General features: G+C 43.8%; 1 protein-coding gene across 2 annotated transcripts in view; it reads left to right on the top strand.

Annotated features, from left to right (window-relative positions):
• The first annotated feature begins 7,416 nt into the window (after nt 1-7,416).
• The window catches only part of PTGFRN (prostaglandin F2 receptor inhibitor), a 68,134-nt gene continuing 56,898 nt past the window's right edge, over nt 7,417-18,652 (top strand). The window contains exon 1 of one of the 2 annotated variants that reach the window (XM_071756415.1): nt 7,417-7,636. In XM_071756415.1, the coding sequence (XP_071612516.1) occupies nt 7,579-7,636 (58 nt within the window). In that variant the 5' untranslated portion in view covers nt 7,417-7,578. The remainder of the gene's footprint in view (nt 7,637-18,652) is intronic. The other variant, XM_071756406.1, reaches the window with a different exon arrangement.

Raw genomic sequence — 18,652 nt, 5'->3', positions numbered from 1 at the left:
AGAGTGTGCCCAGATTGTCAGTTAGGGTCATGATCACCAGCCCCAGCCTCATCTCTTAATTAACTCCTGCAAATGTTAAGTGCACTCGAAAAGGGTCTTTTAGCTTCAGTGTTCAAGAAATTAGAAGTCCCACAGTGTGTTTCTTCTTTCATGGTTTGGTACAGTGACAACACTGTCTTGCTGTATGAGAAGGATTTGCCACTTCCTATGGTGCTCACTTCTCATCCCTGGATTATAGATTATTTTAAATCAACTCAGGATAATAAGTGACAGCTCAGTGTATACTTTGTGTAATATTTCAGTCTTGCATAGGCAGAGACCTCTGGGCTTCTTGTTTCTGTAATTTCTGTGTCTCAGAATAGCCTAAAGTCAAGGTTGGGTTATGTACCTTGTGTAGTAGAAGGTAACAATATATGAAGGTCTGGGACCTGCCAGAGAAATGAACTGTTGCTGCTTCTGATTTAATCTGATTCATTCTCATTGCATGTATGTCCTGCTCATTTCAATCAAGGTCAGGGAAGGATTTGAGCCTGTTTCTGATGTGGGAAGACAGCAGTCCCACGGGTAGAAAAAAAACACAAAGAAGAGATAAGCTCAGACTTACCTTAGTGAAAAAAAGCAGGCTCCCAAAATTGAGTGTAACAAGACTGTATCAAGAGATTGCATTTGGAGCAGGGTGAGAATTGTACCTGCTCATGTTATAAGCAGAAACTCTCCCCTTCTTTGTGACTTTGGTTTTGCCTAGGAGAATCCATATAAAAACAAACAAATGCCAACAGAAATGTTTCTGTTGTTTTCCTTCTCTGTGTCTAATGAAAACTGTTCCTTTAAAAGAGAGCAATATCCTCCCCTATGATTTTTGCAGTCACAACGCAGAAAGAGAGAAAACCTGAAAGCAAAATTGACTCCTTTTGATTTTTCCTAGTTCAAGGAAAGAAACACGCCAGTGGGAAAGAGAACAAAAATCATGCCAAGTAAATCTGGATTTTAAGCTTCCTCTAATGATCAACAGCAATCATACAAATATTTATTTTTGCTTTTATAGTTTATTTGTGTTTAAGCTAACATCAGATCTTTAATTTAATATTCAGTCTCCCTTACATTAAAATATGTATCTTTTAGATTGGTTCTTTAATTATTCACTTCTGTAAGAGGTTCAGACAGCAAACTGAGGGATAATTTTGTCATATACTGCCTTAGACGTACTTTCTGTTCACTAATTCTTTGGCTGCTGGTACTCAGTTTGGTACTAGAGATCAAATCCTGTTTGCACTGGCATTAACGAGAAAATGTCCAATAATTGGCACAGAATGTTTATTTTATCCTTCCTGTTCATACCGTAGTGGAAGATGCTGTAAAGTCTAATACCACATCTTTAATACCTCCTAGTGCTTTGAAATGCAGCCCCTTATGTTGGATAGTGAGCATTCACAACTTCAGAAAAAAAGCAATGGAGGGACTGCAGCCTTGATGTGGGAGTGCTAAGGAGAGGCATGAAGCAGAAAGATGTTCCATTTATTGTATAACAGGCTGGATAACATTTTTGCATGTGGTTTGCTCATGTGGCAACAGCGACATGGATGTGCAACACAGAGCCATGGACAGGTCTCTGCAACCTGCCTGTTTCCTAGTCCTTATGGGTCTGACTTGTAGATCATCATGCAAGCAAGCATCTGGAGATATGCTGCTAAATCTGTACATATGCATGGAAATACCAGGATACATTGGATTTTCTTCTCATGTGCTTTGTGCTCAAAACTACCATCAAATTCAACAGGAGCTGAGCATGTAATTTTATGAATGCATAAGTAGTTAGGAACAAAACTTCAGGTAGCCAGATTTGAAGAATGTAGTCAGCCTTTAAATTACGTGCTCTTTTGAAAGGAGTTGAGTCTGAAAACGCTCATGAAGCCTGAGAGTTTATGATGTAAAGAAACCTGTAGCGTGCAGTCTGTACTTCGTACTTTTCTTGGATTTCATTATACCTTACTGCCTCAGAGGACAGCTGTAATATTAAACCCATTGAAATTTGTAAAACGTTTAAAGATCCACAGAAGGATCCACAGAAGGCAGCAAAGGAGTAAGAGGCACTAAATCACTATTGTATCAGGCAAGATAGTTTCCAGAGTTTCTTCATACTAAAGAAGAATACTTAACTGCAAATGAAGAACCTGTTCTACACTCATTAATAGGTATCTGTCATGCTGTGGTTGAGGAGAATCTCTGATAAGGAGAAGGTGAGTGTAGATTTGAAGATCTGAATTCATATTCCAGTGCTTTTCTTAGGGCCATGGGTTGAAGCATTGAGGTGTGCTTTACTAGGGCATGAACACTATCCAGATCTACTGGCATTTGAATAATGTGGCAAATAGTTTGTGTGACCATTTTCTCCTGTCAAATTTCAACTAGATTTTCAAATAAATCATTCACCAATATTTTTTCCTCATGCTTTGGTTAGCTCAATAGCCAGCTGAACAATATTCATCAAATAAATTACTCACTTTTTCCCCATCAATCTGCAAATAATTTATTCACAAATACTTTGTACATGAGGCAGCCAGCTCTAGCCAGGACAAATCAAGGTAATTTCTTACTCTTTTGATCAAATGCCAGTAGGACTTTATCTTGGACAGCTCAATAGAGACAGGTTTTAATGCATAATACATAATGGGTAAGCTGAGTTTTTCACAGTTTTTTTGTGAGCTCTCTGCTATTACCCATATTTCTATTCAAACTGCTGGGGGAGGGAAGACAGGGGGGCATATATTTTCTGTCCAGGTACGCTCAGAAGCATTTCACAAAATGGACTGTACAGCTCTGAGGGAGTAGGGCTCACATCAGCCACAACCATGACAGAGCAGCCCCTTGGCTGGAACATGTAAGCTGTTTAATAGAGCAAAGCAAAATTTAACAAGAGTTGAGGAGAGGAAATGAAGATGAGTATTGTGCCCGCTCTGAATCACAAAGGAACCTAGAGGCAAAATGAAATCAAGCAATGTGGAATTTGGCCAGCACACTGGGGGTAACATCTCCAGCTCTAGAGAAAAGGGTCTTTAATGAGTAGCCACGACACAAGACAGCATATCCCCATGTAGATGTCTCCAGGACAACATTCACGCTGTGGCTCCCTTTCCCTGAGGTTCTCATGCAAGCAGTTTGAAAGCCGCTGACAGTCCCCTTCCCGCCTTTCGTGGCTGCTGTATTGCTGATGGTGCAGTTGAGCATTGCCTCATCTGCCTGTCTGCCTGTGCCTCTCTTTTGCTGTGGACAGCTTATGGCTGCCACAAACCAGCAGCAAGGGGCCTCATGTAGATGAGGTGATCAGACCTAAAGATTTTTTTCCCCTGCTTAAGGTTTGCAGACAGCAATCCGCACTGTGTGCGAGCAGCGCTTTTGCAGCTTCCACCCCTAAACAGGGTGCTGGATCCTCATCGGGGTTTGTCCTTCTGTCGGTCAGAGATGTGTGAGACTTCTGAATGCTGTTTATCCTTGCACTCCATGCTGTATGTGGGCCTGCTATGCAGTTATCTCACCATTGTCCTCTGCTGCTGAGGCAAGAAGGCGGGGAGAACAAGTGTTGTTTATCCATGTTTGTCAAAAGCTACGCTTTGCAAAAGTCAGCAAGTATGTGTTGGAGGAGTGGTGCAAGCAGAGACTGGTTGCATGCAGATCTCTTTAGGATCAGCGTGTGTTCATGCACATATGTGCATGCATAATAATGTGCATAATAACACTTCAATCTCTATCCTTCCCTGAGATTCTGCTGGTTAATCCAGTTATACTCAAATACCTTCAGCCTATGCATTATGCAGAAATCTAGGTATGAAGAAATATAGGCAAACGTTTCTGCAGAGTCATCAATAAATGAATTACATGTGGTATCTACTCAAAACAACAGCACTAAACACTGAAAGTCAAATGGGATGCCTTCCTGAGAAACAAACAACTGACCACATACTGACTCTTAATCGCATAAATAAACACAGAGAAATCAAAAAACAGAGGAAGATATTTGTCTTGACTTTATACTTGGAGAAAGATTTTGACTCAGTCCAGCTCTTGTACCTGAACTAGACAAAACGGAATTGGCAAGGGGAAAAAATGACATAATAACATACATGTAACAAGCCACTGAAAGTAGGACACACAAAAAAGAGAAGAAAACAGGCTTTGAAGGAAAAAGTAGACTAACACAGCGGTCAGCTTCAGGCCTGCTCTTTCTGTCTTCTATGCTGGTGATTTAACAGCCTCAGAGAAACAGTCCTCAGATCAAATGAGGGATCTCCAACACCCGCTTAAGTTGTCACAACATTACAGAATGTATTTTAGCACACCCTGCTGCAAGGCCATGTAGTGAGGAAGCACATCAGTGATGAATGGAAGGCTAGAGATGCTCTCTTGCAAAATACAGATGCAAGAGACTTAGGGATTCAGCATGTGTAATGGACTCCATTTTTGTGCAGTCTAGGCAGTTAATGCTCTAATTCCATTTTCAGATACGTGAGAAGGGGAAAACCAAAAGATGACTGGGAAATTATTTTTACTCTATGCACAGCATGTGTGTATAAACCACAATGACATAGTACCCAGGGTGGATGCCTGCCAGTCAAAAAGCACTTGGAAACATCAGAAAGTCCGAAAAATGCTGCTGCACTGAAACTGAATCTTAAAATGTGAAGCTTCAAAGAAAACAATCTGTTCAGTTTAGTAGAAGTGATAGGAGCACCATGTATAGTTACTTATCCATGAAAATGGGATGGATGTGCAGTTTTGTAGACAAAGGCATAACAAGTTCTGGTGTCTTGAAGTTGAAGTTAGACAAATTCAACCTTGAAAGAAGCAATTTCCTAGCAGCAAGGATAATTAAACATTGGAATAAATTAGTAGGTGGAATAAGGCACTCGTCATTACTTGGAGTCTTTAAAACAAGATGTGTTGTCTTTCAAACTCACTGTGACGCAGCTGCTGGGAAAAAAAAATCTATGACTTGTGATTATGGGTCAGATTAAAAGGTTACATTTGCCCCTTTTGTCTGGAAGTCTGACTATATGGGAGGCAGAGTGTTTCTTACTAAATACAAAGTAAAACAGTGAGATGACACTTTTTGAGAACACCACATAACAGAGCTCAGGTTAGCAGGGGTTCACCTACTCATGGTGTAACTTAAGAGTATGTAGCAGTGGTGAAGGAGATGCTGGTATCTGGCAGTTACAGTACGGGCAATAGGGAGTTCCAGATTGGACAGTCATAAGGAAAAGCTTTCCAAGGATGTGATGGAAACCAAGTCACTGCTGCAACTTTTTAGCACTGTAATTTTTAATTCAGGTCCCAGACTGGTGATTTTCAACTAGCAACAGAGCAAAGCAAATAGGCAGCACAGAGTAAATGGGAACTGGGGTTTGCGTACAGCAAACTTCTCCTCCCTAACTACATCCTTGAATATGCTGCTGCAAGACTTAAGAGGCACAAGGGGGTATATTTTCAGGACTAGAGTTTGATGAAGGATCAGCGGTTTAAATAGCATAATGAAAGTTGATGAGTGAGAGATCTCCTACCTTGTTTTCTGAATTTGAGGTAAAGAACATGTCTTGGATTACAGAAGTTACATTTTCTAATGAATGCTGGCCAAAGGAGGAGGTAGGGCAGAATGATTGGAATCAGGCAGCAAGAACAAACAGGCATATGAGGGTATTGTAAACACAGATGAAGACAGTCCTGTTTTGTTGGGGCAGCCCTTTCTCAGTCATGCTTGTGGATTCAGCCTCATTTGCGGCTTGGGAGCTCAAAGAACTTCAGCGTGAACAGGATTGAGTGTCACCAGGTGCCGCATGGCTGCAGCTCTGCAAAGAGATCTACTGTGTGCAGGAGCTCAGGTAATTGTGGTTGGAGGGTGAAAGTTCTCATCAATTTTAGGTGTTTCATTTCATTCAGGCAACACCCTCTCTGCTGTAAAGCATTAAGGAATGAATAACAAAGTCCAACTTAAAATCCAGTGTGATAATTATGCTGTTCACACGCAGAGCACGCACTTCCTGCTAGTGGGAGCAAACAACCTCGCCCAAGCCAAGGCATGCTCAAGACCAAGGTGCACTGGAGACACCAGAATGAAGACTAAACCAGCCATGTTGTGTGGAAGCAGCAGCCCAAAAACGTGATATAGGGTCTGGAGATTCCCTGGAAAGAGAAATGTGCAAAACAGATCCAATTCCACCAAACAGCCATCAGGTAGCCTGGAGGGAGCCTGAGCAGCAAACAGCAAAACACGCTCGTGTAGAGCAGTTAATCTTGCAGTTAATGTGACAAGGGGACTGAAACAACGGATAATTGTCCAAATTATACTAAAGAGCAGGCCAGCACCTCGGTTCTGTGTTTTTATAAACAAACAGGAAATTAAATCCCTGAGCAAACAAAAATCACTGTGAGCAGGCCAGGAAGGAAGGCGGTGGAGCAGTGGCATGAATATCATGCGACAGCAGCCCCTCATTGAGTGAAGCGAGAAAGCAGACGGGGGAAACAAAACCTTGTCTCGAAACAGGGCAGCGCTGCTTGTGGGGTGGCTGCCTGCCATGGGTGGGAAGGGACAGCCCTGTCCACCCGCCATCCAGTGTGTCCTGGCTCTCCTCCTGACCCAGGCAGTGAGGCCTGCAGGACCACAGGCAGGTGCGCTGCTGTCATGCGTGTCCATTTAAGGGCAGGGGACACGAGTGGTCCCACCCAGCCATGGGGTTTGAAACTATTTGTGCAAGGATGGGGACACGAGTGGACCCTACAGTTTGGGCTGTGTGACAAGGTCTGAGGGAGCCCCTGTTCTTGAGGGGTGTGCATGGACCAACAGCCCCCAGCTTAGTGCTTGTGTGTGGGGACAGGGGTAGGAGTGACCACCTTCTCCGTGGTGCCTCCATGCTCAGGGACCCTGCCCTGGGGGTCTGACTGTGAGAAAAGGGGACACCAGGGGACATCGCACCGCGCGTGCGAGGCAGGGGACAGGAGCGGATCGCACACCACAGCGTGGAGGCTGGGGAGAGGGGGCCCGCAGCAGGGGCAGGAGCGCGGGCTGTTCCCCGGGGGACGACCGCTGCCTGCAACGGGGCCTCCCGCGCTGGGATACCCCCTTCCCCGTTCGCAGCAAGCTTCCCCCCGCAGGGCCACCGCGTCTTTCCCGGGCCACATTATCGGATCGGCCCCGGGAGGCCGGGAGCGGTACCGCCCACCCTCCCAGCCCCACTGGAGAGGGTCACCCCGCCCCTCCCCGCGGCTGGCGGCGGCCGGACCGGCAGCAGCTGCTCTCCTCCCCTTTAAGGGGGTGGGGGCCGGGCCGGGCCGGACCCCCGCACCGCCCCCGCTACCTGCGGGCGGGGACGCGCGGGGGCGGGCGCTGGGGAAAGTTTGTCTCTGTGGTTGGCTGCGCCGCGCGGCGCGGCCGGTCGGGGCGGGCGGGCGGCTCCGTGTGCTCGCAGGGGAGCGGGAGGCTGAGCGGGGCGGCTGAGGAGCGAGCTGCCGCCGGTCCCCGGGCGAGACGAGCGTGTGCGCCGGCCATCCCCCTCGCCTAGGGAGAGGCACCCGCGCAGCCCTGCCAGCATGGGGCACGGCGGGGATAGGTCGTCCTGCCTGCCTCTTCTCTTTCTCGCCTTGCTCGGTAAGCCTAGGGGGAGTGCGCGACTGGGGTCACCGGGGAGGGCGGCCGGCCGGCCGGCCGGGGGAGCTGGGCTGGTTTGGGTTCGGCTAGCTCGCCCACAGGTAGCGAGGTTGGGCCGGGCGCCTTGGCGGGGAAAAACTGCCGGCCGTGCCGCGCTCGCCTGAAGCACGGCGGAGCTCAGCCGGGGCGCTGCCCTCCGAGGGGCGGCGGGGGGCCAGGCAGCGCCGCCTGCCCGCCTGGCTGTGCCGCCCGCGGGTGGCGGGGCCGCCGCCGCCTTCGCCCTCTCCCGGCCCACCCGCGGGCGTTAGCGGCCGGCGCAGCTCTAACGGCTCCGCAGCACCACCCCCCACCCCCGACCTCCACTGCTCCCTGCAAGGACTGGGGCGCGGGTTGCTGTTGGGTATCCCCCCGAAACTTCAAGGGGCCTCCGTTAGAGTGGAAGTGGGGCGTGGGAGGTGCTGCTTGGCGGGGTTTCCCCGTGAGAGGGGCTTCCACGGGCGGCGGGGTCCCGTGACGGCGGAGCGGGGATTGCTTTTGCCCGACCTGCTGCGTGGGTCGCGGCAGCTCCAAGGTGAGGGCAGTGAAATGTCGCCTCGCAGGGCGCCAAGTGACCCGTCCCAGGGCCGAGGGGGTGATCGTCTGCCTGTGCCAGGAGGGAGACCGCGGGGGGGACCCCACAGCCTGCGTTGCCGGCTGCAGAAAGCCGGGTTTCCCGAGCACACAGGTGTGGTGAGGGAAGTGATACTCCTCCTGCGCCCTCCCCTCCTGGATCTGCCTCTGCCGTCAAGTTATCCTGCTAAGAGATAACGAGTAATTGTGTAGGTGATGTTTTATGCCGTGTTCACATAATTGTGTAGCTGTCGTTAGCTTATCATGTGGCGTTGTTCCTTACTGGTGTCAATGCCAGGCAGGCAGCCTGCAGAAATAGACTCTAGCAAAGCACGGCACAAAGGGGTGGGTGGTGGGTTTTGGGGTTTTTTGCCATTTTTTCTTTTCCTCCAGCGTTGGACACTGCTGCTGCAGTGAGTTTAACTAGAGAACAAGAAGATAGTTCAAGTAAGATAGTTATGCTTTGTAGTTAAGCTGTTCTGTGTCAGCTCTGTGCAGGCAGAATTACTTTCTGTCCTGGTGGGCAAGCATGCCCTACAAATTATTACATACAGTTCCTGACTTAGAACACTTGATTGATTGCAGGTAGTAAGTGGGAGCCTTTTCCAGATTTGGGGTGGAAGGAGTGAGTAACTAAACAGTGCCCCAACACCATGCTGTAATACTCTCCTTTAAACAAAACTCTGTTTGCTGACTTAGTTGTACTTTTGACACTGCTATGACTAATTCTTTTCGTAAAGTCTGCCAGAGCACTTTCCTCATGGTTTGGCTGTTGAATCTTTCATAGCCAGGTCTGAATTGACAATAGTTAAAAGTGAAAAGTCAGCTCCCTAAACCTGGGCTCATACCTTTCATAAGGTTGCTTGCAGGCAGTAAGGCAGCTGGGGCAGAGGGGTGTCCATCTACAAGCCAAGATCCTCCCACATAAAGGTGTCCACTGTGCTTTCTTGCAGCTGAGGTTAGTAATCTCATTTATCTTCATGATATAGCCACTCTGCCAGCTGGGGAAACAGTGAAGAACTGGAAAACATATTAAGTGTTTTTGTTTAGAAACAGAAAGGGAATTAATTTTTTCAAGAGAATGGTTTAGTAGAACAAATGGAAAATCAGGACTCTCAGATACTCAAGGTCATGCATCAGAAAGTAAAAACTATTAAGGACGATGTGCAACAGGAAGGTGGTTTCCTTCTAAATTCCAGATAAAATACTTGGAAGAACGTAAAACGTGCATGCGTAGATATCTGGCCACTGTACATGATATGGTTTGTCTGGATATTCTGAGTTGCCTTTTGGGGATTTTTTGTTTATTTTTTAAAAATCAGAATGGTGCTGTTAAAATTCAAAGTGCTTTTGTGTGCAGGAAAAAAACCTCTGAACTTCAATCTTAATTGTAGTGTGTGTCCCAATGTAGCTATCTTCTGATACCATTACTTGGTAGCTTCTATGAGATAAACCAAATGTTAAGAAGTTGGGAAGGTGGTGTCTCTCACTGTGAATGGGACAAGTGTGCTTCTGTGAACTGATGTTTTCTACTAGCTCTAATACAGAGAGAGGTTGGGGCCTTATGTTGACTAATGTGTTGCAACTGTTGAATTGCTGTATAAGGGAGGTGGAGAGAAGGAGTTGAAGCATAAGAGAGTTCATCCCTTGTGTGTACTTAGACTTGATTGTTTTTTTCAGATCTTTATGAAATAACCCAGCAAAAGGATGCAAATGGCTAAAGTATTTGGCTGTTACAAATAAGAATGTTCTCTCATCCCTTCTCCTTTCTCCACAGCACTTAAAAACTGTTGGGTAAGGAGATTGTGGATCCAGAGTTTAAGGCTTGATCTAGTCTGTCTCTTTTCTTCCCTCCTCTGATGTGGTTAGATCCTGAGAAGAGAGGGCAGTATAAGAGCATTTTGCACTGCCATTGCCTGTTTTATGTATGATTTCATTCTCCAGTCAATCTGCCTCATCACCTCTGGAAACCAAAACATCCTTCCTAGGACAAGACAGCCAAAAAAACCAAAGCAAAGACCAGGGATCAGGCTGTAAAATAAACAGTAAACCATGTAACTCCTGAATTATTTTTTTGCCCCTGTTAATTGCCTGAGATTCAAGGCAAGAATTTAAGTGAAAAAAAAACCCAGTTTTTTCCTTAAGACCTATAGGCTTTAAGGAGAGCAGTCACTCAGTAGATCCTGGGGGAAAACCATTGATGATGGATTTTCCCAGAGATGGCCTTTTTCTTACTACCATTTAGACCTGTGTGACACAAGGAGCCTTGTGTATACACAAATGGAGTTATTTCCTACAACTCATATCTGAAATTCTTTATTGTTTGTTTTGTTTTGTTTTTTCCTCTGAAGCTACAGCAATTAGTCATTTGAATCAAGGTTTAATTCAAGCTCTGCAATAGAAAGCTTTTGGTAATTAGTATAAGTTATTGTGATCATAAACTTCAAGGAGAAGTGTGCTTTAATCTTTTTCTTGCATTTGCAGCTAAAGTTGAAGCAATAGAAAAAGGGAGAGCCTCAAGGTTTGGGGCAGGGAGATGATGTAACGATGATTGCCCACAGAGCATTCAAGGTGTGTTAGATGGAATCTGCTTCCTGTTCCCTTGCCTGCTCACATACCAGCGAGCCCTGGGCTGCTGCTGGTGGCCTTTGCCTCCCAGCTGTTGGAAGAAGGCAGGCTCAGGTCCTTACTGGTGTCTGGGGAAGGAGCCGACAGCTTGGCCTGCCTCTGTTGCAACTTGAGAGGTGGTAAAAAAGGCTCCCGAAGGGGAGATATTGACATGCCCGTCTTATCGAAGCATATAGTGAGCCTTGGAGCGGGGTTGGTGAGGCACTGAATGGCAGGTGGTGTTGCTGAGGAGGAAGGGCTTTCCATGCTGTATTGCCACACAGATGCATTTTCTTAGCAGTGTAGCGTGGGAAGATACGTGGATCAAAAGGCAAGCAGTGTAGTGAGTGTTTTTTTCTTTAAATCCTGGGTTCTTTTGGGTTCGCTAATGACAGTTGTAGTCACCTTTTCTGGCTCTCTCGCTTCTTTGTATGTTCCAGTCCAGGGCTCCTTTTTAGGGAGTCTGGGTGCTTTTTTTGAAACTCTTCGACCTTGATCTCCAGGTTTCTCAATTGCTACATTTTAACATAGCAACAGCTTGCTCTCTTTAGGTAGCCTCTGTTGTATTTGGCTGGAATCCCCGAACTGAGGTACAAACCTGCCTGAACAAGATTTGAAGTAAGCAATAGGGGTCATTTAAAAATGTAGCCACATGCTTGATTAGAGTGGAATGCGCTAAAGAAATAATATATATATTAATTTATATAGCTGTGTAAACAATCATTCAAGGACATTTGAGATTTCAGTTTTCAACTTTTAAGTTTATGAGGTGATTTTTTGTTTGTTTGTTTGTTTTGTTTGTGTGTGTGTTGGCTGTCTGTTGTTGTTTTTCTTCCTCCAGTCTTCATAATCCTTGTGAAGACATATCTCCAAAACTGACCTATGTGTTTTTATTTTAATGTAGAGAAATAAGATATCTCAATAAGATACTTTTAGAAAGTCATAATTTCAATTGTATGTTTAGATGCCTTTCACTGGTAATTTTTTTTTTTTCTGGTGTGTGTAGCACTATAAAAAAAAATAAAATAGACACATTATCTGAACATGTGAATTCTTTCTGATTATGCACAGAAATCAATAACTTGAAACTTAAGTTGTACAGAACTTAAGGAAAATACTATGAACATGAGCTGGGTCAAAGTAGAGCTTTTATCAGTATCTGTAAAGGTCTCTAGCAGTTTCGAATGACTGACATTAGGTGGAGTATAAGGTAAGAGTCTGTATCATTATGCAAAGAAAATGATCTTTTTAACATTTTGCTTTTGACTTTTATTGGACATGTTGCAATTACTTCCCAGGCCCCTGCTGCTCTGCTTTCCTAGAAGATCTGCCATAGTAAGTGATAATCTGTTTCTTAGAGACCTGTAAGGCAAAACTGTCTAGGGATACCAATGTTTAAGTTTCTGTCCAAGAATAATAGTTTGCTGCATGACTGTAGCTCATAACCTGAACGAGGTACCCCAGAACTGCATCAAACAAGACAAGGAGTCTAACAAACAGTTTTTGTGTGGCTTGTTAGTACCTTCTGCCCCAAAGAGGAAATGAGTTTGTATTAATGAGAGACTGAGGTTCTTCAATTGTTCATTTTTTTGTCAGGTGATTTTTTTAGGAAACCTCAAATTGTAGCTTTCTTCCAGGGCTTAATCCCTGCTGAGAAGGGCTTTAAAAATGATGACATTTTTATATACCTTATTCATTAGGTTTTGCAAGAGGCAGAGTTACAAAATCAGTTTCAGATCAAACCGCTTTTGGGATAGGATAATCTTAAAAACAACTACTCGGATGCCAGAAACCTTGACCAATGCTTTTTTAGCATATCTAAAATACGAAAGACTAAAGTCAGGGAACTTAGTTTCTCAATTTTTTGAGTTTCATATCAAAAACTGGCCTATGTGTTTACATGTAGGCTTTCATCATTATGAAGCATAACTGATTTCTTCTAACTGAAATCTGAGACAGAAAAAATGGTGGGTTTTTTTCCCCCCTCTGGAGCTGTAAGAGAGTTCACACCTGGGTTGCCAATGGAAACCCGTATCAACTTTAACTATGGCATTTTGATTTAAGTTTAAAGTGAGATATGTGAAAGGTAGAACCAGTTTTGTTAAATGCCTTTGTTGAGCCTTGTAAAGTTATGAAGTGTGATGATAATACTGGTAGATTTGTGTTGATGTGATTGCCATGAGGACTGCTTGAAACTTGAGGTAGAGTGTTGTAGTCAGTGCTGCTTTTATTGCATTAGATGGGGCAAGTTGAAGGGGAAGTCTTACGTGTCAGGGTCTGAAGAAGCAGCCTGGAGAACATTATCTTCTGTATACAGCAGTAGCAAAATACTGCTGCAGAAATATGAAAAATTGCTGAAGCAAGCTGAAGTATTTTGACTAGTGATAATCTGTGTGGCCAGATGGAATTCGCATGGGTGCTCTAAAGAATTTGAACTGCTAGCTGAGCTATGGAAAGTATAGGTAAATGAGTAAGACACGAAGTCCTCAACATGGTTTCCTTTAAAAAGAATCTGAGATTGGTTTTTGGAATTAACTGACTTGTGAACTTCAGAAATGAGAACTAATTAAGGGCTGGTGCTCCAAAGCAAGCTGTCACAGCTGCTACCATAGGTAGGGCTGCCAGCAATGCCTGTAGTCTTATCTGCTTGATACTTTGTTATGAGAACCATCTCATACATTGCTTATTATTCAGCAAGACTTACGGCATTCATGCTGAAATTTTCTGGGCTGGGTGTCCACCACAGGTTGACAGTTTTTTCCTAAGAAGTACACCTCATACTTTTTAGTCTTCTATTAAGTGTGTTGTAAAGTCCTTTTCTTTTTTATTTTTTTTTTTCTTCTTTTTCTCTCCCTCTTCTGCCAGTGCTGCAGCAATGTAATAGTCTGTGTGGATCACTGATCATATCTGCTGTGCTTGCTTCTTGTAGCACACAAAGTACATATATCATCTTTCTTATATGTGGCTTTAAAAAAAAATCAATGTAAACTTTATGTGTGGTTTTTAACTTTTGTTCTTTGGCTTCAGTTCTCCCCAGCTTTTTCCCAGGTGTCTCCTATTGTCCTTTATTTCATCCTGGCTGTAAAACAGCTTGTGCTCACAAAAAAAAAAAAAAAAAAAAAAAAAAAGAAAAGGAACTTACTTATTCCAGTCTTTCTGTTTAACAGTCTTGATTAGTCTGGACTTGCCTTTCTGCCGACTTTCTTAAAGATGTGGTTTCACTGTGCTGCTTAGTGCTTGCTTCATGACTGCAATTTGCATGCTTTCATGCTTTTTGAATCACTCTTTTATTGATGTATCAGTAGTTGTTAAAAAGAGTTTGGTGGAACCATTACTGGTGGTCATGTTGGTTAGCAAGGGTCCAGTTCTGACAAAAGGTAGCCCTGCTTAGGTTTGCCAGTCTTGAAAAGAATAATTGCCAGTGTAAAGGACTTTGTTTCTGTGCATGTTCCCCTGTTAGCTCCAACTGCAAAGATTTAGCATTGTATTTCATTCGGTCTTTGATGCAATGTGGCTGTAGGGAATCTTTGAGCTGGCTGTAACAGCATTGTTCTCCTACACACATTAAAATGATTGTTGCAAGAGAGGCATCCACAGGGACCTCTGCCAGCTTCTTATTGATGTGTTCAGTTTCATCTATTGACACACTACCCTTCATTATTACACAGTGAATCCTGTGGCAGTGGAATTTGCTATTAAATCTGCCCTGAAAAAGAGAATTGGCAGGAACTGCTTTAAAAGCAGCATGACCCCTGTGTTTGCAAAGAATAGCTTTTAAATATGAAACAGATGCTGAACTAATAGAGGATGCCTCCTAAATTTTCAGGGTACCAAACAATTATTTTGAGGAAAATTCAGAATTCACATAATTTGTGAATAAACATAAGTTTCAGTACCCTTTTTTTCCAGAAACATATGTCTAATCAGTACATACAGTCATTTGTGTTTGAGTATAGCAAGTAATACTGAGGTGCAAATAGGAAATTATTTGTTAATTGAAACTGTTAGAATAAGCAGCGAGGTGTTAGTCTTTCTGTCTATTCTCTAATCCTTTTCCCAGTGTTAGAGGGTGGAAGAGGTGATGCATCTTTCTTTGCCTTTTGCTATTGCCACAAACTACTTCATGCTTTCAAAGCACCACCTGTAATATTTACCCAGATGTTACAACCTCCAAGTCTCCCAAAAGAGGTGTTAACATTCTTTTGAAGGCCAGTGACGTATTGTGTATTGGGAGATGCTGTCAGTGGATGGAATTTACAGCTATGTAAAGAGCCTTTATGTTGCATGTAGAGTGTGCTTGTTCATATTCAGTTCATATGGAGATTTAAATTAATGCTGAGTGGTAAGTCGATTGCATCAACCTTGTTTCCCTTTGATCTCGGGGTTAGTTCCAGACAAGGCATGCTGTACCTTTTGGCTTAGAGAGCTTAAGTGCTTGGAGAAGGCTTCATCAGTGAGAAAATAAAGAGCATGACAGCTTATCAGAGACAAAATCACCGTGATTGTCTGGAGGTGGGAGGTAGCAAGGTAAGTGCGTCTTTCATGTCTGTCATAAAGCAGAGTTGAATGAACACTAAAGCTATTGACTCAGCCCTGGTTGCTGGCAACTGTATTGATAGGCACCTGTCAATAGCTGCAAAGCTACTGACATCTCTAGGTTTGTGGGTTTGTTTATTTATTAAAAAAAAAAAGTGTTGATGAAATATCAAATATAGCCGGGAATCATTGAGCACAGAAGTGTGGTTATTGCTAGAAATTAAAGGTGAGGGAAGGAAGGTGGAGAGAGTACTGGAGCAGGACATGCTTCCCAGAAAGAAGGGGAGGTGGGGGGACAGCTAGTTTAAAATAGAATAATGAGTTAAAGGTGTGTCTGCATGAGATGATGGTGTTGAGCAGTTATCACCAGAAAACAGCTTTGATAAAACTCACAAGTTTATCAAAGCTCTGCAAGGAAATCTTGAAATACCCTCATTTTCTCAGCAAAGTTTTCTGCTCACCACTGGTGGGTAAGCCTAATATCTAATTGTGGACTTCTGCAGGGTTTAAAGCATGGAGCGAAGTATGATGCATGTGGCTGCAGGGTATGCTGTGGTATCTGAACTGATGCTGGTGTCTGCCTTTTGAGTTTGAAAGGGAGGGGCCAGAGGAGTACAGGGCATAGCATTTACTGAGTGGGGATGTCCTTCCAAACAGAAGAATGAGGTTTTAGCTGCTACCCTTGTTCCTGCTCATGACCAGAGAGCACAGGGACTGTGCCTGTTCCAGACTTTGCCTCATAAATAAACCTATAAGAATTAACGGAGATATGTCAAAGCTACTTAGAAAAGGGCTGTTAAAGGTGATTGAAGGTATTTTTCACTGGCCTTCCTCTTGGTGTGAGCAGTCTGCTTTTGGTTTGTATGTATGTAGAGATACTTTTACCTTATTCTGAAAACGTAGAGAGACACCTCTCCGTGTATCTGCACAAAGACTAGCAACCTACACCTGAGTGCAGGGCAGATGTTCTGGGCACTTCTGTACCGACACTTGTAAGGTGGGTCCTGTTCTTGCTTTAACAGTTCCTACCCAGAATAAGAAACTAATCCCCTTACCGTGATTACGTGGAACATGCATGTGCCATCAAAGTAACTCTGGCTTCTCTTTCTTTTATATGTCATTATTTTCTTGCACTTCTGATATTGGTGCATTGGAGTGAGAACTTGCTTTGGACATATGGGTTTGGCCAAAGTTGGGCATGAATACTGTTCTTGCATGAGTGACAGTCTGGGGTCAAGAGTAGTCCTCCAGTGTCAGGGTTGCCTTATTGCTGTAGGATTACAGTTCAAAGTGGAACTTTGATCAAGCAAGTGTTGTGAGTACATAGGCATTTCTTGGAATTAAAGCCCTGAAGATGAGGTTTCTGCCTCAGAGGAGGAGGCATCCTGTGATTGCCACTTGGACTGAAACGATGTGTTCAGAAAAGCTGTTTGCCTGGGGAGTTGATCAGTCATGGAGCTACAGGGTGAGTCTTGAAGAAGAGCAGGTTGTGCCTGGAGGTGGGTAGATGTTCAGAGGCTTGGGCAAGGAGGAGGCAAGGGCCCAAGCTGTAGATTCTATGAATGGCATAGTGATAGAAGCCTTATTTAATGCTGATGATTTTTTTTTTTTAATTTTGGTCTGGTGTCTTTTTTTGGATGCACAGAAGGGAGGGTGAAAAGAAAAAATTGTGCCTGAGGTACCTAGATGTGAGGAGAGGGGTCTATGGGCTCATAGAAGATCAAGAATGGCACATGCTTGACCTCCTCAGGACCTTTTTGCTTAGAACCTTTTTGCTTAGAATATGTAGGCTTTACATGTATTAAAGACCTGTTGAGAAAACTGAAGGTTAGGTGTTCTTCCCTCTAGCTCCTTGCTTAGGTCTCTAATGTTGATAGGGTTATTGTGATGGAAAGCTTTGGTTGTAAAGCCTTGTGCTGATTGTCAGAGGACAAAGATATCTGATATAAGGGCTCATATTGTGAATTGATGGTGAAGGTCAGATAGTCTTAGGGAGTTTAATGTGAAGCTAGAGCTTTCTGCTTTTGAATGTGTGGATATGAATCCAGCCTTATGTCTACCAGGCCAGTGGTAAAATGGGTTAGTGGTTTTGCTTCATTTGAGTGAACACAGGTCAGCTGGCCGGAGCAAAATAGCAGAGGTACTGGATGGCTTTCTAGTCAACAAGGTTGCTCCCTGTACAGGGGTAAGCTCAGTATCCAGTTTCTGATACATAGACACCCAAATGTGTGTTGGCTGTGTCTGACACATGGACATGGAGGGTCTCCAGAGGACATTCCTTTTTGTCCTGTTCTTTACTGTTTTTTGCATGGTTGAGCAAAGAACTTTGGCCTTAAATTATTTGAGTGCTTCTCGATATCGTTTAAACATTTAACATCATCACCACTTCCCGCTGCACCTTCCCATCAATTGTTTTCCCATGCATTATAAATTTGAAAGGCCCATTAATTGACAGTAGCTTTCAATACATACAGCCAAAATGTTTTGAACTTGTGGTAATTAATGCCCTACCTTTAAGACCTCTATGTAATTCTGGATGTATGCTACCAGGTAATGACAGGAAATACTGTGATTGTTGTTTAGCAAGACCTCTTAAATTCCTTAACGGGCAATTGCGGGTACCCCCTCTCTTGTGATTTTGTATAAAATTAGATCCCGAGTGTTACATTTACCTTGTTTAAAATTGATTTCTAGTACTTCCTCAGAGGCAGTAGTGTGTATTGGTTAAGTCATGCTGGCCTTGATCACTTACTCTCTAACGATGTGCAAAATGGAGCAAGTATGGCTACCCATGTACTTATTCTGCTGTGGCATTTTTCAGAGATGGCAGGTTCATTCACTAAGTGTAGCTGGGACAGTTGGTGGTGGCTTGTGGTGATCTGTGGTTCTGCTTCAGTACCTTCTGCTGCAGAGCTTGAGACTGTATTCTATCTAGCCTACCTGTACTGATGTGGTTCATTCTCCTATTCCTTTAAAAATACGGCATGTGTGCTTTGTATTAAAATAGATAACGGGCAGTGAATACCTGCTGGGAAAATTGAATAGCTCTCATTTAGACAGAATTCTGCTTATTCAGTTGTATATAATTGCTGGCATTTTTAGGAGAGTCGAATCTCCCACCCTCTTTCAGAACATCTGTTTCTGTGCATGAAGTCATCTTTTGCCTGCCTTTTAACTTCTATTTGAATCCACTTCTACCTAAGCAGTCTGTTCTGCAGCATTAGAAGCAGGAATTTATCAGGATTTTATCAGGTCATCTTGAGT

This window comes from Heliangelus exortis, chromosome 1 (assembly GCF_036169615.1).
Source record: "Heliangelus exortis chromosome 1, bHelExo1.hap1, whole genome shotgun sequence".
In the NCBI taxonomy this organism is placed as follows: Eukaryota; Metazoa; Chordata; class Aves; order Apodiformes; family Trochilidae; genus Heliangelus; species Heliangelus exortis.
The sequence above is the reverse complement of the archived record's forward strand: the minus strand, read 5'-3'. Positions and strand labels throughout refer to the sequence as shown.